The sequence below is a fragment of the Plectrocnemia conspersa genome, unplaced genomic scaffold (genome assembly GCF_051122295.1).
Source record: "Plectrocnemia conspersa isolate PC_06_02 unplaced genomic scaffold, ASM5112229v1 ptg000013l, whole genome shotgun sequence".
NCBI classification, from domain to species: Eukaryota; Metazoa; Arthropoda; class Insecta; order Trichoptera; family Polycentropodidae; genus Plectrocnemia; species Plectrocnemia conspersa.
The window spans coordinates 3,319,158-3,345,341 of record NW_028277177.1 but is presented as its reverse complement, the minus strand read 5'-3'; the positions used below and the strand labels follow the sequence as shown (position 1 = coordinate 3,345,341).

At 29.7% G+C, this 26,184-nt stretch overlaps 1 protein-coding gene and 1 long non-coding RNA gene across 2 annotated transcripts; both read right to left on the bottom strand.

The window, feature by feature from the left end:
- Positions 1 to 102: 102 nt before the first annotated feature.
- Positions 103 to 25,719, bottom strand: LOC148227035 (uncharacterized). Its single transcript, XM_088201906.1, has 37 exons — positions 25,507 to 25,719; positions 25,231 to 25,394; positions 24,921 to 25,055; positions 24,590 to 24,795; positions 24,299 to 24,530; positions 24,018 to 24,239; positions 23,834 to 23,934; positions 23,606 to 23,768; positions 23,370 to 23,540; positions 21,276 to 21,498; positions 19,797 to 20,092; positions 19,534 to 19,739; positions 19,228 to 19,456; positions 18,885 to 19,106; positions 18,720 to 18,817; positions 18,492 to 18,660; positions 18,253 to 18,428; positions 17,941 to 18,004; positions 17,029 to 17,264; positions 13,328 to 13,539; positions 13,086 to 13,246; positions 12,779 to 12,913; positions 12,467 to 12,678; positions 12,161 to 12,392; positions 11,293 to 11,514; positions 11,087 to 11,187; positions 10,847 to 11,009; positions 10,613 to 10,782; positions 2,952 to 3,175; positions 2,718 to 2,881; positions 1,892 to 2,026; positions 1,568 to 1,773; positions 1,263 to 1,494; positions 973 to 1,194; positions 806 to 906; positions 576 to 744; positions 103 to 499 (listed from the first exon to the last, which is right to left on the bottom strand). The coding sequence occupies exons 1-37, from the start codon at positions 25,716 to 25,718 to the stop codon at positions 330 to 332; spliced, it is 6,756 nt and encodes a 2,251-aa protein (XP_088058032.1). The 5' UTR covers position 25,719; the 3' UTR covers positions 103 to 329.
- On the bottom strand, positions 5,590 to 5,985 carry LOC148227036 (uncharacterized). Its single transcript, XR_015812079.1, has 3 exons — positions 5,879 to 5,985; positions 5,700 to 5,820; positions 5,590 to 5,617 (listed from the first exon to the last, which is right to left on the bottom strand). It is a non-coding gene; the product is annotated as an uncharacterized LOC148227036 (long non-coding RNA).
- Positions 25,720 to 26,184: the final 465 nt, after the last annotated feature.

The window sequence follows — 26,184 nt, the reverse complement described above, 5'->3', positions numbered from 1 at the left end:
TATTTGTTTTCAAATTTAATTTGAGTATGCACATATTCCATAAATATCAAAACAATAATTTAATAACTTAGAAGGATTTCAATAAATAAGTATAATTTAATAATAACAATATATTTTATTTGTAAATATAATATTAAGCTTATATATCATACTTTATACAATAATCTCACTAGTATGGTATTAAAATACCTTACAAAAAAATTAAGTAATTAACATGATTAAAATCTATAAAGTATAGTAAGTTTGTTACATTCATTTAAATTGTAATATATTTTATAACTATATTAAAATACAATTATTAGTTGAAAAAAAGATATTGTCTTGTATAGTTATGTATTTCTTTTCTTGAAACCAACCCAAATACCATTTTTAGTCTTCATATTAAATGGAATATTTGCCAGTTTTAATGGAATTTCAGACTTTGCAGTCACAACAACTTCTAAATTGGACAAAATGTGATATATCACTGCCTTGACCACCATCAGCGCATAGCGAGATGCTAAAATTGAATAATATTATATAATTAATATAGCTTCAAAGTAAAGGAATACCTTTATAAATATATTGAGTAAAACCTATGCAATTCCTAGGACCAATTCCAAATGGAATGTAAGACCCTGGTTGGATATTGTGTTTGTTCTCATCGGAGAACCTTTCGGGATCAAATTTATCAGGGTCTGAAAATAACTTTGGATCACGATGTAGAGCGTATATTGGCAGCCAAATTAATTCGTTTTCTCTTAACTGAAAACATCGTAATATTAGATTTCGTTGATTCATATTAAATATATAATATAGTTCTTACTTCAAATGTAATATCAGAATCGTCTGATGGAGGAGGAAGGTTGTATGTTTTATCGCAAACTCTATCTACAGCAGGAGCTGGAGGCCATAGTCTTAAAGTTTCTATAAAATAATAATTTTATTATAATATTGCATTAGACCGTAATCAAAATAGGTTTAGAAACTAACCTGAAACACACATATCAAGATATGTTAACTTTTGAATGTCATAATACACAAATTTGTTATCTGATTTTTTTTTATGTTCGTCAATTTCTTCATGCAGCTTTTTCTGTATTTCTGGATCTTTAGATATTTCATAGAAAAAGAATGCGAGTGCTGAAGAAGTTGTGTCAAATCCTCCAATGAAGAATAAGAACGCTTGAGCCACCAAGTATTCGTCCGTCCATTCTGAAATATCAACAACATATTAAGAAAAATATTTATATGATATTATAATGTATCGTGTGAATATTTACGCATGTTTGATGTTTTCTTTCCCAATGCTGATTCCTCTACAGTTGCAAAACCAGTATCTGCTGTATCTTCTGCATCTTTTTCATGAACTAATGATCCTTTCTTCGCTTGCATCAACAAATGAATCATGTCATGTCGGATGATTTTATTTTCTTCCCTGTTCTTCATAGATCCTTTGACCAAATTAGTGAAAAATGCTGACATCTCAGGACGTCCTATTGTCAAATTCATCATCTGAAATATGTACATTAATATTTTTATTTAAATTTCATGGCAACATATTAAAAATCTGTATATGTCAAGTTACCCTAGCTAGCTTAGGAAAAGACACTAGAATGAATAATTTTAGGGTTTGAAATTTGTCGAAGTTAGACGTGAGTTTGCTCATTCTGTAAAATTCGTTGTTGTTGTCTGTTAGCGAATCATTAACGACTCCAAAAGCTGACGTGGCAATCGTGTCAATTGTGTATTTTGAAAATGTATCTTTTGCTTCAAAATCAATCACATCCTTTCCTGTAATTAAAAATAAAAAAAATTATATAATAATTATGTAATACAATTATCATCAAAAAATACATCTAAAAGCACAGTAAAAATAAAACATATTAAATATTGAAACACTTTTGTATACCTTGTCTCTCCAACTCCTTAAGGTAAAATTCGCTCATATTCTTTGCGCATTGTTCTATGTAAATGAACATGTTCTTCATTTTTGAAGACGAAAAGGCAGGACTTAACGCTGCTCGCATTTCTCTCCATCTGTTACCTGTAATTTATAAATATAACATTATGGCAACCAGCAATTAACTATGGCAATTCGCTCATTCTGGAATACCACAGGGATCCAATCAGGGTCCTCTGTTTTTTTACTCTTTATTAACGACATACATGGGGCAAATAATAACTTTAAATATTTATTATATGCTGATGACCTGAAAGTGGTTCATAGTATTTGCCTAAATTTAGATTCATTTACTTTACAAATAGTTAAGTTGTTACATTTTCCAAATCATCTTACCCAACGGAATTCTCTTATAATTTAGGAGGAGGTGTTTTAAGCAGAAATAATTTTGTCGATGACTTGGAAGTGACACTTGAGTAGAGACGAAGATTTTGTATAAGCATCGCCAATATTTGCAATAAGGTGTCAAGGATTCTCAGCTTCGTTATGCGGAGCGCGTATCGCTTAAACAATTTATTGGCGATACGCTAGTTTGTAGCGTACTTGAATATGAATCATTATTTTTTTTTAATGTATACCTTCGTTTATTTAAATGAAATCATTGGGGAAAACTATCAAGACATTATGCTCAGATTTGTATTAAAATATAATAAAAATAAAAAAATTGTATGAACATTAACCACTTCTATCTTAATTTTTATCTTAAAATATTCTACCAATATCCACGTATATAAATGAATATTTATTCAAGCATTTTTATTCCACAAAGACTCACCTTTGAGACTGAACAAAGTCTTTCCAAACAGGTCTTGTCCTTGTTCGTCAATTAATGACAAGTGATCGTGGAAAGTGTCAAAGTCTTTAACTCCAATCGTCTTAATGAGCTCTACGTCTCTCAAAACGAGCAATGGGCTCAATCCTTGAAATATGCCAATGTATCTATTGTACAATACAAGCATATTAAAATTTATATATTTTTTAATAATTATTAGTCAAAATTCAATATTACTTTTGATCTGGATAAGCGTTGTACACGTTGGAGACAAACGTCGTCATATTCTCAATACCAGCTAACATTTTTATGTTATTTCCGAATATTGGAAACGGAGGTGTCACATATTTGATTCCTGTATTTCTATAGCGCATCTGTTTCCATTTTCCATAGATGCAATAAGCTATAAATAGACCCAGAGAAAAAAAGAACATGTCTATTAAGCCGCTCCACGCCATGATCTAGAAAATATATATCAATGTTATTAATATACACCGGATTTATCTTTGTATTAGAATTATTCGTACTGAACAATATATATTGAGTTTTTCTAGATTTCCCTAATCTCACGGATAAATATCATGATATCTAAGTCATGCATTATAATGTCTATTAATTTAAATTGTAATATTAATATATAATTATTAAAATATATGTAACTGTTTTTCAGTCTGGTGTTTCGCTATTTAATAATTGTTGATTGTAATTACCGTGTTGTAACGCTTTGGGCTATATATAATATTTATAATAAATAAACATAGCTTTAATATTTATGCCATATACATATCACTGCTTTATTGCTCTTTAAATTGTCAGTAGTGTTACATATCTATAGTTTGAAGGGTGGTATTACAACACTAGCTTGAAATAGACGCCACCCTTGCAATAAGCAGATAAGTGGAGTCTCGTTTAAATTGTGTGCACAATTGCTTCAGTGTATGTGTGCAAACGCAGTGTAAGCCTGGCACTAATCGACCAGTACCTATATCCATAAATCTTTGGAAAGAATAAAAGCAGAAAGCTTATCAATTTTTATTTTATAATTCAGCACAGATTTTAAAGACATTGTTCAACCTCTAATTTTCATTAAAGTTGTTTACCAAAAATTGTGCTCTATGTAAAATATTTATATTGCGTCATTGTAACCTGAAAAGATATTTGTATTGGAATAAAAAGGTCATGAAAGATAAGTTGGAATTGTATTAAAAAAAATTAAATGGTCATTCGTACCAACAGTTGCAAGACAAATAACCAATCACTGTGTTATATTTGCAGGTACGTGTTGCAAACAGGTAATGTCAGTTTTTGTTAAAATAATAAATAATATTTGATCAACAGAGATCTTTAGAGTGTTTATTGAAGAGATTGACGATGATGTATGCTTTTTATATCGTGCATAGACAGGATTGTTAGGTATGTGAAAAGTACACCAGCAGAAAGAGGAAATATTAAAATTCATAGATAACGAAGTAAATGAATTCCTGAGTTTAAATATGAGTCCAATAATAAATAAATATTATATTTTTATGATATAGCAACGCATTTTAACGGTCTTAGCAGTTAACTTAAGTAAAAACACCCAACTTGTATTTGACATGTTTGCTGCAGTGTAAAAATGAGTAGCCTCTTATCTTTTGATATAAGAATTAGATAAAGAAGAAGAAATTGAGTTGAAACTAATTGGAGATACACTTTTTTTTAATTTAGATGAAGTATCAATTCATTTGTAGTTAGATATTTTTAAACTGCAATGTTTGACAGTTTAAAAATATAGAGAAATAAGCATTGAAAGAAGGACTGCAGGATATTCACAAAAATCTAAAGCTAAACTATGAAAAGTACAAGGAGATGAAAAAAATAATTTAAATATTTGAATAATGTCGACCAAAAAAAAAAAAAATGAATAATTCAAATAAAATAAAACAAGATGGCTGACAAAGTGAAAGCTGTTTTTCGTTCATACAATTTGGTTGAAAGCGTTGTTCAGCTTGCAAATTAACTAGGTACGTTTTATTTATAAAAATGCAATATATATGTATATAACATGCGTGAGGAATGAAAGAAAACGTTGAATACACTATGGAGACAATTATAAAAGGTTAATTTTCAAAGCGGCTTATGAATTTTCGGACATTGAAATATTTGTGTAATTGCAAAGTATATAATTATTAATATAAACTTATGATCAACTATTATAGCTAAAGTATATAAGAGGGTTAATTGTGACAATTATTTTACTTTTCGTTACAATGTTAACGGTTTTTGTTCTATGGGGTCATTTTTCTTGAAGAATGGTCAAATTTAACATATTAACTTACTGTGTTCTTTATAAAACAAATACCTACAGATAATGTAACAAATAGAGTATACACATAGTTGGTAAATATCATATAATAGTATAATGCACAACCTGAATAGTTAATTCTGTCAAAATATTATTTCTTACTAAGTTGTACAGCTTATAGAACATACTAAGTTGTACAGCTTACTTAGTACAACTTAGTATGTTCTTTATAAAACTTAATATTTGCGATCGAATTTTGATTCGTTTTGTATAATACATAGTATGTATTTCTTTCTATATTACGACCAAAAACAGAAATTATATATCTAAATAAACTATTGACCGACTTAAATGAATAAAGTTAATAGACGAGTGGTATAAGTCTCCGACTATTGACCTGAAAGACCTGTGTTCAAATCCCATATGGACCTTAGTGTTTTTAAATTTCTATCATGTCTGGGAGATCGGTATTATCAGATTATTACATTAAAAAAAATAAGTGAAAGGACACTAATTTCATGCTTAAAGTAATAATGTTATTTATGTATTGATTAAAAGTAATGCATTTTACACTTAATTTAATATTATAGAGTACATAGGCGGTGATTATATTTTAACCCTTAATGTAAATATTGCATATATAATATTTAACAAGTCAGAGTTTGTTATAGCATTTATATTTCAATATATAAAATACTTACTGATCAGAAAAATATAGATGATATTCTTTCATTCATAATAAATTATATGCAATCCAGAAAATGTTTTAATATCTGATTCCATTGTGATGTGTATATACAAAGCAGTTTTACGCGTAATTTCCTAAATGACAGCAATTTAAACATTTAGTTGAACTTGATTAAATAAACATTGTGCATACCTTAATTTAGAAAAGCGTAGATATCATCAAATTACATTTTTTATAAACAAATGTACAAAGGTCAATGCACGCGCGTGCGATTGACAGTTACGATTTGACAGTTGGTCAAAAGAAGATTCCTGAACGGCCATTTAATTTCAACGTCTGCTAATATTTAAGGATTCAATCCCCTTTTCATTTTAATTATTTAAAATAAGAATTAGCGTATATTCTTAAAATCTTTTTTTTAAATAATACATAAAATTTAAATATTTTTAAAATATAAAATAAAAAAATTAAATTTGTTTTAGGCAATTTTTGCAACAGTTATACAAAAATTATGTATATTTATAAGAACTGATATAATTTCAATGGCAATAATATATTGCTAATATATAATGATTTTACTAATATATAACCTGTTAAAAAATCATGTATATTAATCCTTTACAGTACAATATTGCTGAAAGCAATACTGGTCACCTTACTAAAAGTAACATAACTTTTAAGAAAAAAAATTATATTTATTTCGTTGTGTGTGTGATTTAATTTTATATTTATTGTTTTTAATATATATTTACTTTTCCAAGCTAATTGGTTTTATAAAATTATCAAAATATATTATGCTGCTCAAAAAAACATTGCTTGAGATAAGATGTACAAAATAAATTCCATCAAAAATAGACAACGGTCTCTAAATTTTTAAATAACACATTGCGCTTACCTTAAAGTGTCTATTTTTAGTCTTAATAAATAGATCAGTCTATTATATTTTTTTTAAATGAAAAATGTTATTCAACACATACTTTTATATTTCCACATGAAACGTGAAAAATGTGTTTTTAATTATAAAGTCACTAATAGTCTAATAAAAAAAAGTTCTCATGTATTAATTATTAATTTGTTATTTAACGTGTATAATTAGATGTATATTCTTTATTTTTATATAAAATATTAAGCTATATTGTTTTTATATTGATACATTTAAAAAATATGTATGATTCTAGGAGAGCGGGAATTCAAACATCGAAAATCAGCTACAACACAATCAATGACTTATAATTAGTCACATTATAACACACATACAAAAGGTTAGTCATATAAAATGAATTATTTTTCCGCGTCATATTTTTAAGAGGATATGTAGCAAAAGCTTTTTTATTATTATTTTGCTAAGTTGGAAACCCATTTTTAGGTTTCAAATTAGCTTTGAAATGCCTTTAACCCTTACGTAATAATTAAAGTAATGATTATTTAAGTGTTTAATTAAATACATAAATTCATTTAATAATTATTAAAAATAAATCATTTCTATTTTATTAAATGTTTATTAATACTTTTAAATAAAAATCGTTACTTTTTTATTTTTCTATAATTAATTTATTCTCTGTTGACGTCAACATAAAATGTTCCATTAATGCCATGGACGTCTATTGACGTCAACCGTTTTACGGGCATCTTATGAGATTTAGGGAAGTCGTATTTAGAAAATAATTAATATAAATATAGTGTATATAAACTTTAAGGAATTCAATGAAAAATTAATAGATTCTGACAGTTTTTCTTTACGTTTTTCCTTTGTCGCGACCGTTGCGTTTCTTTTTTTTTAATAGTTTTTGATTGTTACTTTTCTGTGCAGTGCTTTTTATAATTATATAAATTTACATTACAGATTTTTAATATTATTAAAATTGATTTTATCTTTTCGCTATAGAGTTGCTAAAGACGCAGCTCAAATTAATTTTTGATATATATTAATAACTATTATTTAAACATAGTGTAATAATACATAAAAAATAATTTAAATTATAAATATTTTTTGTACTCTCTGTTGATTGTTTTGACCATAAATAGTACAATGGTTTGCAATCATGCCTGTGACAAAATACAAAATTTTAGTAATTAATGTCAAATTGCAAAGTCAAAAAATGTTTGAAAATACCAAATAGTGACATAAACACAAGTATTATACAACGGATGAAGTAAAACCATTTTTTTAATCGTTACTAATTACACTTAATATTACATCATATCCGTTCCATACAATAGATAACTGAAGCATTAAAAGTGTATTAATCTTTGTAAAAATACACTATTCTGTATTAAAATTCTATGGACAGATAATACAATATATTTGTTAACAGGTGGTAAAATGATGTTTACATAATATGGTGAAATTGCAAGTATAACTGGTTATCTGTATATGTGATAGTAATATAAATAGCAGTATCAATTAGTTGATATCAGATCGCTTAATTTGATAGATAGAAACAATGAAGCAAAATATATAAATTAACTTGTTTTATGAAAATGCTGCATCATGTGAGTCAGTTCTTTTGTACTTGACTCTCGAATACTGCCTTTGTTTGTTTATATTACGAATATTCCTTAGACAATGTATCAAGCTCAATCTTGAATAAATTAGTATATAGTACATAACAAAAAGCAGCATCAGAAAAAAACTTGTGTTATGAACTGTTATATAAATTGAATCAAACTTACGTTTAGATTGTTACTACAGTGTTACGTTGTTGTTGAGCCGAGTTCACCTCGGTACTAAATCGCCATCACGCGAATGTTAAATAATATCCGTCTGCCAGTTATCTCAACAGTGATCCTCAAACATTTGGCCACTGACCACGCAGAATTACTTTCCATTAAAACGGGTTTTTGAATGCCAAGTCACGCTGACTCTTAATTTATTTATATTGCATTGCATATTATGCAGCATATATCAGGTAGCAATATCAATAGTAAATCACTTAAAGCTTATTTTGGTATATAGTTAATCTAGAGTTGCCATCGAATTTTAAAACATTATAAAAAAATAGTGTAATTAAAAATAAAAATATTTTCAGCTCATGACTTTCAAATGCAAATACATTTTATCAGCTTACATTTCGGTCAAAATATCTGGTTATTATGGTGCATTGAACGCAATGTTATGCAAGGGTGTGGGGGCCCAATATATTTTGCCACAAAACTAGGCGGCACTCTGATAGCACAGCGGCTCAATCTGTGTCTAATTGCCACCCATCAAGCAAAGTAAATTTTATCTTTTCCTTTTGTATTATTTACGATTTTAGAAATACTTTGCGTTATATATTTATCCAAAGATAGTTTCGGTTGAGCAGACACGTACGGTGAGATCTCTTTCCTTTCGCTCGCTCGCGTTCTAAGTGACGAGAGGGAGTGAGAGATAAGAGTATCTGTCTTTGTAAATATGGTGGAAAAGGTATGGTGTTTGTTGATTGTTCTCAGTATGATTATCTGTAGTCTCGAATTATGTGCTCGTCTGCTCTCGATGCGTGTGATTGTCTCTGACCGCTTGATCGTCTCCTGTTGAGACAAAGTGTCATCTCTATCAAAACAGAGTTACAGAAGTTGGTTGATCAATTGCATCGCATGCATATTCGAACAACGTAAAATGTATACTCTTTGAATAAAATGCAACTGAAAAGGGGTAGATTACAATAGTGGTTTTTACACCGGTTAGACGCATTTTCTATTTCATAATTTATACACAAAATGGTTATTAAATACTGCTAAACGAACAATTATGGTATATGTTAACACATTGTTTTTCCTTTTCATAATTTTAAAATTATTGTTTAAACAACTTTAACGTTAACTATGAAGCTCAATGGACTTCCCACATAATATTACAAATTTTATTAAATTAAATAAAAACACAAGCATTATAGACTAGTGATATAATAGTTAATGACTTATACTTAAAAAGCCTAGGTTTGAATCTCATATGAACCTCAGTATTTTTCAATAACCATCGTTTAAAAAAAATCAGAATTTGTGATTATTATATAATTATAATTCCGATTGAATCATCACACATCCGGATTTCTTATACTTTCTTAATCTCTCAGACTGGAGCTAGGTCGTGTACATATCACAAATGTACTGTATGTTGGCTCACTATTTAATTAAATGTGTCGATAAGGTATAGTCCATCCAAGATGTTAACGCTCATCATCGTTGTGTTGGAAATAAGGGTGCGTGTACGCATACATGCATACATACACAGTTTTCCGCGAATTTGTTTATATAGGAGAACGTTACCAATACTAAATCAGGGCTGTTTTAATGTGTAGGGGACCATACGTTGGAAATTGCATTAAAAATAATGTGTTATATTTTTATTATAAATTATTGTCATGTTGTGGTATTTTGTAATCAATAAAACAATTCCTATTGGTATTTTAAAAAATATTATATTGAACAGATATTCAACCAGTGATACCAAACCTGCTCTCATGTTTTTGAGTTAAATATGTATATAAATAATCAAAATAAGTAAGAAAGTGATATTTTACACTTTCCTCAACAAAAAAAATTAATTGCACTTGTAATTTCACATGGTCACCCTATTATATGCTCTCACCAATACTGTGACGATGAGCGTTCATATCTTGGACGGACTGTACATTCCATTAAAACGCATAAATTTAATTTTCAAGTTTTTTTATTAAAATAAAAAGTTTTTTGTTAATTTACAACTAACAATTGCTCAACTATTATTCAGTATACTGGAAAATTGGATTCAATTAAAGTTTAAAAATAGCTCTTCATCATCACTGCGGTACAGATATCAACGTATTATTGTCATACATACGAATATCAATATTTTTTACTAAAATATATATTATATGTGAAACACTTATTTAATTTCATTATCATGATGAAACATTTTAATCTATGATAAGAAGTGAGCACCGATTACAAAAAAAAAACGTATTAATTGTTTACTCTTTTCTTTAAGCCAATATATATTCCATTCTTAGCCTTGATACCGAAAGGTATGTAAGCCAGCTTTACAGGTATTTCCGTTTTTTCTGTAACAACTACTTCAAAATTAGACAGCATGTGGAAGATTAAAGATTTGGCTACCATTAGAGCATAACGAGAACCTGAAATATATAAAAAAAAATAGATAATTTCCAACAACATTAAATATATAAATGTATCAAATACCTATGCAGTTTCTTGGTCCAATTCCGAATGGAAGGAACGTGGTCGGGTTTATTGTTGCTTCGTCTGAGAACCTCTCTGGATTGAACTTTTCCGGTTCAGGATAATACTCAGGATTGTAGTGAATAGCATATATTGGGAAAAGTACCACTTCTCCTTTTCTTATCTATATAATTGAGTGATTAATTAAAATTAAAAAAAAATTGTGATATATTTGTATGTGTTAAACTAAATATATAATACTAGATATGTCTTGTTATCATCTCCATCTGGACTTGGTAGAACGAAGTCTTTATTACAAAGTCTGTCGACTGCGGGAATTGAGGGATACATTCGCAAAATTTCTAAAAATGTAAAAGTATAATCAGAATATAATTTTTTAAATGTGTATTATACTAAGACATTAATTTAATTAAGCAGTATGTTTCGTTTAATAAATATAAACATACCAGATACACACATGTCAAGATATTTTAACTTTTTAAGATCATTATATGACACATCATTGCCGAAGTGTTTCCTGTGCTCGTCTATTTCATTATGAAGCTTTTTCTGAACATCTGGATCTCGTGCCATTTCATAGAAAAAGAACGATAGCATTGTATTGGTTGTGTCAAATCCTCCGACGAAGAATATGAACGCTTGGGCTTCCAAAATATCATCTTCCCATTCTAAATAAATAGCAATATTGAGGTAATACTTAGAGGCGCGTACGGTAAGATTCATTGCCTTTCGCTCGCTCGCTTGTTAAGTGACGAGAGTGAGTGAGAAGAAGTGGGCGTGCGGAGCAGGTGTAACGCACGCCTTTACCTCTCACTCAGTCTCGTCACTTAACACGCGCAGGGCCGGCCCGAGGGGCAGGCAGTACAGGCGGTCGCCTGGGGCGCTAGATCTTGTGGGGCGCCGTGATACCAATAAAAGGCGCAATATTCACTTAAAATTATCAAACAATATTGTTAAAGAATATAATCTGATATTTTTTTTGTATACACTACTGTGTACTCTTTAGATTATTTCACGCGTAAAAAATGGCGACGAAAAATAAACTACAAATTCTTACATACCCACAATCGCAAAAAAGAGTATGGTGTTAAATATAAAATTAAACTAGTTTCATTTGAAATATATTTTTGTGCTCATGTAATAAGTTATTGAAGTATTAATAAGGGAGGGGGGGGATGTGCAAATTTATTTTTGCCTGGGGCGCCAAATAACCTAGGGCCGGCCCTGAACACGCGAGCGAGCGAAAGATAATGTATCTCACCGTACGCGCCTGATTAGTTATCTTTAGATTTTAAAGTATATTATTGTACTTACTAGTTTTCGTAGTTTGCTTTCCAACGTCAGATTCTTCCACAGTTGAAAAACCAGTATCGGCCACATCATCAGAAGTCTTTTCATGAACAAGAGTGCCTTTCTTGGCTTGCATTAGCAAGTGTATCATATCGTGTCTCACGATATTATTTTCCTCTCTGGCCTTTATTGATTTTTTGACCAAATTAGAGAAAAAGGACGAATATTCTTTACCGAAGAAAGTCAAATTTAAGAGCTAAAAATCATATTTATAGTTGAGTAAGTGTTGATTTGAGTATAAAAAATAATAGTTATTAAAAATATGTTTACTTGAGCGATCGGAGGGATTGTGACAATGATAAAAAAGTTTATTAAGCGACCTATTGAAGATTCAGAAATATCTTTACTAACTCTATAAAACTCATTCTTGTCATCGATCAAAGTGTTTGTTTCGATACCGAAAGCAGACGATGCGATTGCGTCTATTAGGTATTTAGATAGTGAGTCTTTTACATCTATCTCGATCATAGTTTTGCCTGCAACTTTTTATTAGTGGTTATATTATAAAGCATTCCAATCCCATTTACATTTTACTATATATTATATTGAAAAGATATGCATATGTCTTATAATAAAAATCACCTGATCTTTCCAACTCTTTTACATAAAATTGACTCATGTTCTTGGCGCACTTTTCTATGTAACCAAACATGTTCTTCATTTTTGAAGAAGAAAATGCAGGACTTAACGTAGCTCTCATGTCTCTCCATTTATCACCTGAGAACGATAATGTTATTGTCAATTTTTTTATGATATAGTCGAAACATTTGTAAACACTAATATAAAACATTACCATATATATATAGTAACATATTATTAAATATATATATATATATAGTAACATATTATTAAATTAAAGTTCATATTAAGAAATTTAACTCTCACGTGCCTTTTAATCCCAAAAGGGTTTTTACAAAAATATCGTCTTTTCCAGGTGATATTAAACGATGATCAGGAAAATTATCGAAGTGCTTCATAGCAATCATTTTTAACAATTCTGGATCTCTCATTAAAATAGCTGGTTGGAGTGATTCATATATGCCAATATACCTATATATTTTTTATATATATAGTTGACAAAAAATTATTTGTATAATAACAAATATATTTATAATTTATATATATACATACCTCTGATCCGGATATGTGTTATAAATTCTTTTTAGATATGTCGTAACATGTTCAATTCCAGAAAGAACCACAAAATTGCTTCCAACAATGGGAATAATCGGTTTAATGTATTTTATACCATACTTAGTGAAATGTTGCTGTTTTCGCGATCCATAAATAAGGAGTCCGATAATGCACCCAAGTATGAATACGAAAAAATATAGCCAATCCATCTTATGACCAAAAATAATGAAATATTAAATGTATATTACATAATATTAATAAAAAAAATTAATTAATTACCTTTAATATTACTCGATAACAAAAAATATAATCACAAAAACACGCCCGATATCAAATATTTATTTAAATAGATACACACATCTCAAAGTATTATCAATGACTGAGCAACAGTCATGGCATAACAGGTTAATAATATATAGAATTTATACTCATAAATTGGCCAGCGTTTCTCAAAGTAAATGTTTGTGTTGTGTTAAAATTTTATATGTAGACTTTGCTCCTTTATTTCATATTAAATCAAGGAAATATTTCGAGTTCTTTTTTTATGAAAGCGTTTCTAATATTTTATTATTAGACATATTTTTTATCACTAATTAGCTGCTAAGAAATATTACCGTTTCATAATAAAAAAATTCTTACAAAATATTGTCTTGACCGCTTATTATTTTATAGGTTGTATGTGTATGCTTTTTTAAGGTCTTACACTGCCCTTAGATGCGTTTGTGCAATTAAAACCACTGATGGATACGCACTTGTTAAACTGAGCGACGCATTTTTTTTATAGATTTCTTTACCTACTTTTTGATTTTTGATTGATTGAATATATATATTATTTTTTGTTAGACTAGTGATATGATGCTAAAATTTCTTTTCCGACGCAATTGAAGCTTTTGAAACAGACGTGTGCTGTGGTCTGGCATGGTTTGAATAACGATAAAAAGCATATTTTTATTAATAATAAACGACTGTTTTTTCAAACCGATACCCGGGTATTGTGTTCTTATACAATCAATGTGTTTTTATACACTCAGTGCCTTCTAAAGTCGTCTGGATCGTTCTGGTTTATTTTTGACTCGAGACAGTCGTGTCGAATCACAGATTCAGTTTCTGGTGGTCCAATTGCATCGCTTGAAATGTGTTTACGCATTGAAGAAGAGAAACTGCAATGTGAACTTTTGAAGATCGTTAGTGCAGGGGTAAAATTACAATTGCGTTTTTTATGCAGGATGGACGCATCATTTATCGCGCATCCTTTTCGCACCAAAGTATATTTTTTCTGGTGTTTGGGAAGGGTTAGTGTGCTAGCAGGTAGATGATCTGTGAAATCTCTAAATATTACGTAATTTTGGTATTGAGTATTCTCTTATTTTTGTTGGGCCTCTTGTCAAAACGAGTTATTATTTACTATTTTTTTCTTGATAATTAAATGATTGTGTGAATGACCTTAGTGTTAATGGCGCAGCTGGTTGTACCTTCCCATTAAAAAATATATATTTTTAAATGAAGTCTAAAAATAAAAGTTTGTGTTGACATACATATATAATCCATGATATGTAACCTAAAAAACTACGACATACATCTGGTGAAAATCTTTGTAATCTTAAATGATTTTTAAAAAACTATTGATTCTAAAAAAAATGATTTTTTACTTTTAATCCAAAAATGTTTCTAAAAATATTTTTTTGTTTTGATTATAAGACCTGTTTTTTAAATTAATTTTATTAATTATTTTGATACTTGAAAAAGTAACGAAACATGTGCAAGACAATTTTATTCCAGTATCACCATTGGTCAAGAAAAGACCAGACAGGAGAATTATTGATATATCCTCCTATTTATCCGACAACATTGACACTAATGACCCAATACCAGTCTAGACATTTAGCTCAATACCACTAAAGTCTAAAAAACCTTTTTACTTCGATCGCCAGACTTAGCCAAAACATTTTGTCGTATGGAATAGCCAGGAGTTAATTCAAGCGTGACGAATTTATATTTTTTCAATTTGAACTTGAATTAAAGTTGCTGTTAGGCGAATATTAGAATCATGCAATAAAATCTTAACTGAATTATGTAAAAAAGAGATTTTATTCTGCACATGTAGTTATAAAAAAAATGTAAAGACTCGCTTTGCCTTCGATCCATGTAAGCTTAGCTTTCAAAGTGGTCCCACGGTAAGCGACCGTGCGATAATTACAAAGAATACGTACAACACTTGTTCGATCCAATACAAATATAATTTTTTAAACATGTCTAGATGCTTATGAAAAAATATATTTGAAGATTTGTATGTTGTATTAATTAATAATAACTGATGGCTTTTAAAAGCTTGCATTGCTGTTGTACAATTCTTATGTGTTCTTAAATTATAATTTCATCAACGTTTTGTTTAGACAAACTTGCATCTTTCTAAATTACCGTTGTTTATTAACGTATTACATTAACAGTTAAACACGTTAAATAGTTTATAACTGTTAACGTTTAATTTTTATTATTTTTGACGTATATTTACATAAAATTGTAAATATAATTAATTTAATTAAGCGTTTTTATAGCTGTGTTGATGATGCTGTAATAAAATACAAAATAAAAATATTAAATTTTCATAATTTATATTATTTTGTTATCAATAAATAAATTGTATGTTATAATGATAAATGTAGATTAAAGTATCAAATGTAAATGGCTGCTTATTTTTTAATCTACTTGTGTCAATCTATATTTATATATCAGTATCTTAAAGAGCCCGATTAGATAAGTTAAATTTTTTTTAGCATTCTCAATGAGATTGCTAACAAAAAACTTTTATTTTATTATTTTTTAACTTGACATTGTGTTTAAAATTTAAAATAATATGGTTATGTAACGACCGTTATTACATAGAATGAGATAACCCCGTTTCTCGGAAATATATTAAAGCTGCGTTCCAAAAAAGATAAAAAAACGTGGGTTATTGAAAATAAATTTGAGTCACGTTTTTTTAACCTTTTCATGCTTCTATTTATGATTTATACATTTCGCTTCTTCTGCTTCACCTTTTAAAGTGTTTTATTTTAAACTATTTGTATTTAAAAATTATATAAAAGTTTGAAAAGTAAAATAATTTTACAAAATTAAACCTGATGGTTTTGGCTATATTTTTATTAAATAAACCTAAGCATGAATTGGTTTTTAGTTCCATGAAACCTCCTCCCTCCACCAGACGCCGAGAATATTAACGAACCCACAGCTTGTCAATTTTTAGTCGCATTTCTCGTTTGAGAAGGAAAAGTGCATTTTAGATAGCTTTTATTCCGGCTTTTTAACCCTTTATTTATTAGAAGAAAAAAATATTGATGGACAATTATAAGCCACCAATAAATATAAAGGGCAAAATATCTCATATATTTATTCCGAATTTTATTATAAAATAATCCGTGACGTATTAAAAGTAAAATGTCGTTTCCCTTTTTGCGTGGGATTGTCGGTTTCAGACTAGTTTTCTTACTTTTAATATAGGTAGACGTAAAATGTTATTCCTCTGTATGCAAACTCTTAATTCTTGGTTGCTCTTGGTTCCGCGCGTCGGTGAGGGGTTGATTATTTAGGGGGGCATAGCCCTAGGGGTGGTTGACCTTGCGGCAAATGAGACTCTTGTGTGAATCTAGATGGAATTTTTATTAAGTTATATTTACATTCGACTATGGACGTGACGTTACTCGCGGTGAAGGTGACGCAGGTAGTGATGTCTCAGGGCTCTTGTAGCTGCGTACGGCGAGTGGTTCGGGAGTTCCAGGAGTGATCTTCTGGTCCGTCGGTGAGGGCGCGTGGCTGGTTCCTCCGGATGGCTTCTGGTAGATCTTCTCTCTCTGGTTGTCTGGTCTCTCTGCTATCTCCGGCTGTCCCTTGTCTGGGGCCTCAGCCCTTCTGCCAGTCTCTGCCCGTCTGCCCTCTCCTCATCGGAGTCCGGGCTTATATCCTTTAGGAGTTGCACGCTTGTTGGCCAATTGTGTGGCTATTTGTGTGGTCGCCACAGATATTCCCGGCGAAGTGACATTGTCACGATACAAAGAACAAAAAAAATGAAAGGGGGTGTAGTAAGTTTTGTTGTTCGCAATACTCCCATTGTTCCGGTGCCCATGTGTTTTTTTTTTTTGTAAGATTCCAATCATTGGGCGTAACAGTCGTATTTACGTTTCAAGTTACTAGGACGAGGTTCTATCGTTTCAGCGACCCACCTGAAGTCGGTCTGGAAATCGAACTTGCCGTCCGGATCGTGTCTGCGTAGTTTGTTGATGTGAAATATCTTGTGGTGGAGTGTTTTCCATAATGACGATGGGGGCAGGCGACGTCTCTCGATCCGTTGTCTGGATGTAGGCGGGTTTTATACGGTCAATTGAGGCGGTTTTCTGCTTGCCCCAGACTTTCGAATTCTTCGGAAAGGGTTTGCAATGTGGTGATTGATTGCGTCCGTACCGTTTTGTCACAAAAAGATTCTCTTAACGACTCGTGTTGTGTGGTCAAAAAAAATCTCTCTTGTGCCATGATATTTGTTTCATTGTTAATGAATGACCGTTTTTGGTCACGGTCATTAACAATGAGACTTAAAATAAACGAGAGATTAGACGTACTCCCATCAAACGGAGCTACGCCGAATTGACCGTAACGACTGTTTCCTAAGGAGTTATACTTGATCTACGAAGACAAGAAAAGACACATATACATATATGTATTATTACAAAATTTTTTCAACTATATTTTTAAATGTCCATATTTATAAAATACTTAATTTAAATTTAAAAACATAGTACACTCCAATAAATATGTAAACAATTGCTATATTAGGATTATTAATTTTTATTCTATAGATATAATGATTATTTAATAAAAGCACATGCAATTAAAAATAATATTTATAAAATATATGTATAATCTAATTAAGCATTTTTTTCATTTACTCTCTTCTTTAATCCGACCCATATACCATTCTTGGCCTTCGCATTAAATGGAACGTTTTCCAATACCACTGGTATAACAGTCTTTTTAGTAACTACGACATCAAAATTAGCAAAAATGTGGAATAGTATAGCTTTAGCCACCATTAATGCGTAACGAGATCCTAAAAAATTTTTTTTTATTATTTATAGGTTTACATAAAAGTTGAAATATAAATAATTTATACCAATGCAATTTCTTGGCCCAATTCCAAATGGTAAATAAGTCGTAGCATTTATTTTAGATTTATTCTCTTCGGAGAATCTCTCAGGATCAAATCTTTCAGGATCTGTATAATATTGGGGATCGAAGTGAAGCGCTAAACTAGGAATGAAGATAGTACTTCCTTTTTTAACCTAAAATAATATTTTGTTCTATAATGTGTACTTAACAAAAAATATGTATTTTATATTACCAGATATGGTTCTGAAGAATCGTTAGGAGGTGGTAAAAGGTAATCTTTAGAGCAAAATCTGTCTACAGCAGCTATTGGAGGCCACATTCTTAGTGTTTCTAAAAATAAATACATGTTGTAATAACCTTCTTTACAATATTGATTAAACGATTGTTATGTGATTACCAGTAAAACACATATCAAGATACTTCAACTTTTGAAGATCATAATAAGATACTGTATTTCCAAATTTCTGGCGATGTTCATCGATTTCTTCATGAAGTTTCTGCTGAATGTCTGGATTGCGAGCCAATTCATAGAAAAAGAACGCCAGTACCGTAGAAGTAGTGTCGAAACCTCCAGCAAAGAACAAGAAAGCTTGTGCTATTAGAAGATCATCATCCCACTCTATAAAAACAATATTTCGTTAATATAATCGACACTAACGTTGAGCCACCGAGGTCAAAGCAATCAAAAGTTGATTCTACTGCAATGATTCCCAACATTTGTATTAAAATTGAATAATTACTTCGTTTGACAGTTTGCTTTCCTACGTCAGATTCTTCTACAGTTGAAAATCCAGTTTCGGAAAGATCATCGATTTTTTCATGCATAAGAGTGCCTTTCTTTGCTTCCATTAATAAGTGAATCATATCATGTCTAATTATATTCTTCTCTTCTCTTACTTTCATAGCAGTTTTGACCAAATCAGTAAAAAATGAAGTTAGTTCCGGTTGAAAAAAGCTCAGATGTATTTTCTGCAACGATAAAATATTCATAATTAAAATTATATTTAATTAGTAAAAGCTTAGTCCATATATAACTATTGCCTTACTTTAGAAAAATTAGGAAACATAAACAACGTCACAAGTTTAACCATCTGTGTGTAAGTTACTGTCGATAAAAGTTTGCTCAGTCTATAAAAATCGTTCTTTTCGTCTTTGAGTGAATTTATTTCGACTCCAAAAGCAGATGTTGCTATAGTATCTATCGTATATTTAGACAGTGTATCTTTGGCTTCGATATCTATGACGTCTACTCCTGTAATCAATTATATTATAAGCACAGCTTAGTTAAAAAATATCAAAATTAATCTACCTTGTTTGTCCAATTCCTTTAAAAAATACTCGCTCATGTTCTTGGCGCATGTTTCTATATAACCGAACATGTTTTTCATCTTAGATGACGAAAAAGCGGGACTCAAAGTTGCCCTCATGTCTCTCCATTTGCTACCAGTAAGACCCAAGAGCGTTTTTCCGAAGATATCCATGTCTTCATCGACAAACAAGCGATGATCGTGAAAAGTGTCAAAATCCTTAATAGCAACATTTTTGATCAGATCTAAGTCCTTCAAAAGAATGCATGGAGTGAAACCGTCATACAATCCCACGTATCTAAAATAAAAGAATAACAATTTCTATATTACATAACTGTGCCGAAAAAATCCGCGCGTTACTGTGCTGTGTATTTTATATACATACATACATACATGCCAAGATTAGTAGATAAAAATCGGAAAAATAATAATATTCACGTACATTTCTTATACCAATTGTTTATAAAGTTAATTGAAGAGAAAGGCTAACTTTGACAAATAGGGTGTGGGTTTATTTGGACCAATTAGAGCAAATAAGAGATTCATCGTCATTAATACGCCTCTGGGGCAAAATTGTGTCTTTGGCAAGCAGTTTGGCATAACATTTGTATCATATTATTCGACTTTGGCGATGGTTATCTTTCGGGGTGGTCAACCATAATGACTCATATGGTTGTCTATAAATAAGAATGTATTTTTTCAAATGCTGCAAAGACAACAATGTGATTTGTTATTTGACGATAAACTGATTACAGAAAAAAGTATCGGGAGATGTGTATATTATTGTTCATGTTACGAGCTATTAGCGTTTTTGTTCTTGCTTATTTAGCAATTGAATTGATTTTTACGCATAATGTTAACAGTACTTAGCAAAAACTATTTATATATTAACTTCATTTCATATTATAGTAATATGATACACAGTTTGGAGAAACTGGTAAGCTGACGATCTGTTTCATTGACAAGGTCACCGCGCTATGCCTCTTTAAAATTGAAACAACAATGGGCGTGCGTGACCGAAGCACATACATACATATACGTCAAGGCGTTTATAGATATAATATTAGCATAATACCTGTTAATAAATCATTTTGTCTAACCTAAATTAAGCAGCAAGTGTTATTAAGCAACACTATAGACCAATGGTCTGTGACTAATACCTCTAAATAGTGGGTTCGAAATAATTTCTATCGTGTCCCAAATATCAAGTTAGTGATTATTGATCATATAATTAAAATTTCGATTGATCACCACAAATTAGGATTTCATAGATTTTCCTAATCTCACAGATTAATATGGTACTATTTTTTTTAAAACGAGTTTGCTATTTACAGTGATATTTATTGCTTGTTATCTATAATGATAGTTTATAAACAGTTGATATCACTGACTTATAACTTACTACATACATATACTATATACTTTTAAATACATACAACTCTTCTTATAAATATAAAAGCGTATAAATAGAAATTTCTTACTTCTCATCCGGATATGCGTTGTATATTCTTTTAACAAATTTTGCAACGTTTTCGAACCCTGCTAAGATGCAAAAATTTGTTCCAACGATTGGCACTAAAGGTTTTACGCATTTGATACCCAATTTATCGAAATGCGACTGTTTCTTTCTACCATAAAGGAATAACGCTACGAAAAGTATGAGCAAAAGCAATAGTAAATAATTGAAAACAGTCAAATACATTGCTTTTTATTTAAAATCTATAATTATATATAAAATACAATCTGCTATCTTGACAACTTTGTTTATGTGTGGTAACAAGCTTTGAATGCGTTGTTGCACGTCTGATCGTGTGGATGAAACTAAACTTGTATACAAATCGAGATATAATTAACTACTAGCATTCCAGCGATTCTCATCCTCTAAATATTAAAATAATATTGAAACATTTTTTATGTAAAACTATTTCATAGAAATTTAATTGAATTATATATTATTTTAGTGCTTCTCAAACATTGTGTACTTTGTGTACCTGTTAAATCACGGTGTTCTTAATTTAGTTAAAATATATAAATATAATTCAAATAAGTAAATTGAGAACCATAGGGGTGTAACTTTGTAGCTAGTGAGACGCTTGGTGGAATCTAGTTAAAGTTTTATTATATTATAATTGCGACAGACGATAAATGGCGAGAAGCTGGCGCAGGGGTGAAATCCGTGGGAGGTCCTCAAAGGTCTCTCTGTTACGGTGGTGCTTGTATGGATGAGTCCCTCACGGGATGTGAGCATCTGCTGGTCTCTTCGAATGGCTGCTTGTGACTACCCGGAGTCCAAGCTTAACTATCCAGGGCTGCAAAGCTTGCTGATCCAATCACAATCATGCAGCGATCATCCAGCCATTAGATGTACTCATTTCTTAGACTAGCGAAATAGGTATACGCCTTTAGAAAGCGACATTTGCTTGATGGGCATTGTCCAAGGTCGTATACTACAACGGGAATTTTGTGGATCCGGTGATTTATTATATCAGTGACCGTTTAGCAACAAATAAATATTCTTTCAATGGCGGAGAATATTTACTGTAAAAACACTTGCGTTATATTTATGTGATTTTCTGGTCGTAACAAAGGCTTTTGTTTGGTCCAAAGCTTGTTTTCTTATTGATGGATGATCATTTTGGTCTCAATGAATTAACGTGAGTTTTAAGTATAAGACCCTACATTTAATTGAAATAAATTAATTAATTTAATTTTAATCACAAAAAAATTAAATAAATTAATTAAATCATAAAGTTTCAAAATGGATAGGAAATTTGATAGTAATTAATAATCATTTACCCATTTAGCTATTAGCTAATTGTATAATGTAGCAAAAATGTCAAAAACATATATTTAAATGACACTATGTCACAATTAAAAAAATATTATATTGCTCTACAAATAAAAGATTTCTTTTCGATCCACTAAATTTTAAAATGTGTTGAAAAGCATAAGTTTATATTTTTTAATTATTTGACAATTATTGTAAGTACATAAATTAATATGTATTTATTATATATTATTGCAATTATTTTAATACAATTAATATTTGAGATGAACTGGCTTAATATTATTGATATGATAAAGTGTTTGATCTTTGATAAAAAGTGCGTACTCATAAAAGTTTTATATAACATGAAAAATCGATATTTATTATCTTATAAAGTCATAATACATTCTCAGTTGCTCAATTCTATTTATTTAATTTAGATTTTATAGATCAGTATTACAATTAAAAAAAAACATTTTTTTATAAAGTTATTTTTAGTAACTACGATATCATAGTTAGCAAAAATGTTAAATACAAAGGCATTTAATCCTAAAAAAATTATAAAACTTAATCATAATGAACGTGAGGTCATTATAACTATTTTATACGTAGCATACAATTTTTTTTTAATTATTAGCAATTTAAATCATTATATTCGACTAGTCGACTATTATTCTGAATGCTTGTTAATTTTAAAGTCAGCTGGATTTTAAAAATAGCTCTTTATAAATTATATATGCTTTTTTTCTAAAACATATCTAGTGCCTTTAAACAATATTTAAAAAATGTTATTATACAAAAATATATTAATTGTGGATTCTTTTCTTCAAACCAACCCATATTCCATTCTTAGCCTTGATACCAAAAGGGATGTTAGCCAATTGTATAGGTATTTCAGTATTTTTAGTGACGATTACTTCGAAGTTAGACAGCATATGGAAGATCAGAGATTTGGCTACCATTAGAGCGTAACGAGAACCTTAAATATATACAGTAATATAGTTTCCTACTGCTGTATTTTGAATATAATAATATAAAATATACCTATACAGCCTCTTGGTCCAATACCAAATGGTAGAAATGTGGCGGGGTTTATTTTTGCTTCGTTCGAGAACCTCTCTGGATTAAACCTTTCTGGTTCCGGATAATATTCAGGATCGTAATGAATAGCATATATTGGAAAAAGTATCACTTCTCCTTTTCTAATCTATAAAATATATTATTTATTATTTAAATGATGTGAATAATTCATATATGCTAAATAATATATACTTGATACGTCTTGTTAGCATCTCCATCTGGACTTGGTAGAACAAAATCTTTAATACATAGTCTGTCAGTTGCAGTGATTGAAGGATACATTCTTAAAATTTCTAAAAATGTATCAATATAATTAGAGTACATTTTCCAAAATAGTTTATCTATCTTGATTTTCGTTTAATAAATAAAAACATACCTGACACACACATATCAAGATATGTTAACTTTTTAAGATCATAATACGATACATCACTGCCGAAATGTTTCCTATGCTCGTCTATTTCATCTTGAAGCTTTTTCTGAACATCTGGATCTCGCGCTATTTCATAAAAGAAGAACGATAGCATTGTATTGGTTGTGTCAAATCCTCCCACGAAGAATATGAAAGCTTGGGCTTCCAAAATATCATCTTCCCATTCTAAACATACAGAAATTTAAAGGTGCTGCTTATTATCTTAGGTATATTATTGCTCTTACTTCTTATCGTAGTTTGCTTTCCAACGTCAGATTCTTCCACTGTTGAAAAACCAGTATCGGCTACATCATCTGGAGTCTTTTCATGAACTAGAGTGCCTTTCTTGGCTTGCATTAGCAAGTGTATCATATCATGTCTCACAATATTATTTTCCTCTCTGGTCTTCATCGATTGTTTGACCAAATTTGAAAAAAATGATACTACTTTTTCACTGGTTAGAGTAACATTGAACAACTAGAAAAATATTTTTTTTACCATTATAGCAAAAAATAATAATTTTAATATATACTTACTTTAGCGATCGAAGGAAGAGAGACCATAATAAAAAATTTAATCAAACGACCTGTTGAAAATTCTGAAATATCTTTGCTTAGTCTATAAAAGTCGTTCTTGTCATCGATCAAAGTGTTTGTTTCAATACCATAAGCAGATGATGCAATTGCATCTATTAGATATTTGGACAATGCGTCTTTTATGTCAATCTCAATCACTTCTTTGCCTGCAAATTGTCATTATAAATTATTATGTATAGAATTTTTTTATTTTTGGTAAGAATTCTTACTTCCACTTCTATTGTTTAATAAATGTGCAACTAATTAAATATTGACTATAGTAAAGAATCACCTGGTTTGTCCAATTCTTTAACATAGAACTGACTCATATTTTTTGCACAATGTGCTATGTAGTCAAACATGTTTTTCATTTTAGCAGAAGAAAATGCAGGACTCAAAGTAGCTCTCATATCTCTCCATTGATCACCTTGAAATAAAATTATATTTTTTCTTACAAATCGAAATATATAAATGCTTTATATTTGATTAAATAAAATACCTTGAAACAGTATTTTTTATATGTGAATAATACGAAATTTAAGTGTTTATTATTTTTATAACATATTCTTAAATGCAATATTATTTTCAAAACAAGTACAAACCTTCTAAGCCCAAAAGAGTTTTTGAAAATAGTATATCATTTTGGCCAGGTGCTATTATTCGATGATCAGAAAAATTGTCAAAATGCTTCATAGCAATCATTTTCAACAATTCTGGGTCTCTCATTAAAATAGTTGGTCTGAATGAATCATATACTCCAATATATCTGAAATAAATAAAAATACTTAGACTTTCTATTTTTTTAAGCTATAATCGACATTTATTACATAAGTACACTATACTTAAAAAAACAATAATTATATTATATATATAAATACCTTTGATCCGGATATTTTTCATAAATTCTTCTTAGATATGTCGATATGTGTTCAAATCCAGACAACACCATAAAATCGCTTCCGACAATCGGAATAATCGGTTTAATATATTTTACACCATGACTTTTAAAATGTCGATGTTTTCGCATTCCATAAATAAAGAATCCAATGATACATCCAAGTATAAATACAATTATATATATCCAATCCATTCTGAGACAAATACAAGACTAAATATAAGTTTTAGTATCATATACATATATTAAGTAGCAGTTGATAAAAACACAATAATTACTTATTATGCAAAGATTATTATACTTGACCAAGAAAAATAATTACACAATACGTACTTGTTATCAATTATTCATAAGTATATGTAATAATTGCTATAGACGCCTGTAGAGAAAAGCAAATACTAGACAGTCTTAGCTTTACGTTATTATATACTTACAAATTGATCAGCGTTTCCCTAAATATTTAGGAAAATAGATTTTTTTTAGTACAATAACTAATCTGAAATTTCTGTCATTTTTTCACAATGGAAAAGGGATTTATTTTACTTCTCTAATATTTTATACAAAAAAGTAACAATTTAACCATAAATGCTTTTATTAAATTAAACACTTCATATAGCATATTTTTTTTCTTGTTATTTAATATTTAATTTATTAAAATAAT

What these genes read in the sequence shown, in the direction of transcription:
- LOC148227035 (XM_088201906.1), bottom strand. Translation starts at nt 25,718, where the DNA reads ATGGATTGGATATATATAATTGTATTTATACTTGGATGTATCATTGGA. An exon ending in TGGGCCAAGAAATTGCATTG is followed by an intron (nt 18,429 to 18,491) that starts GTATAAATTATT and finishes AAAATTTTTTAG; the next exon opens with GATCTCGTTACGCATTAATG. An exon ending in AAAGAAAACATCAAACATGC is followed by an intron (nt 1,195 to 1,262) that starts GTAAATATTCAC and finishes TTGATATTTCAG; the next exon opens with AATGGACGGACGAATACTTG.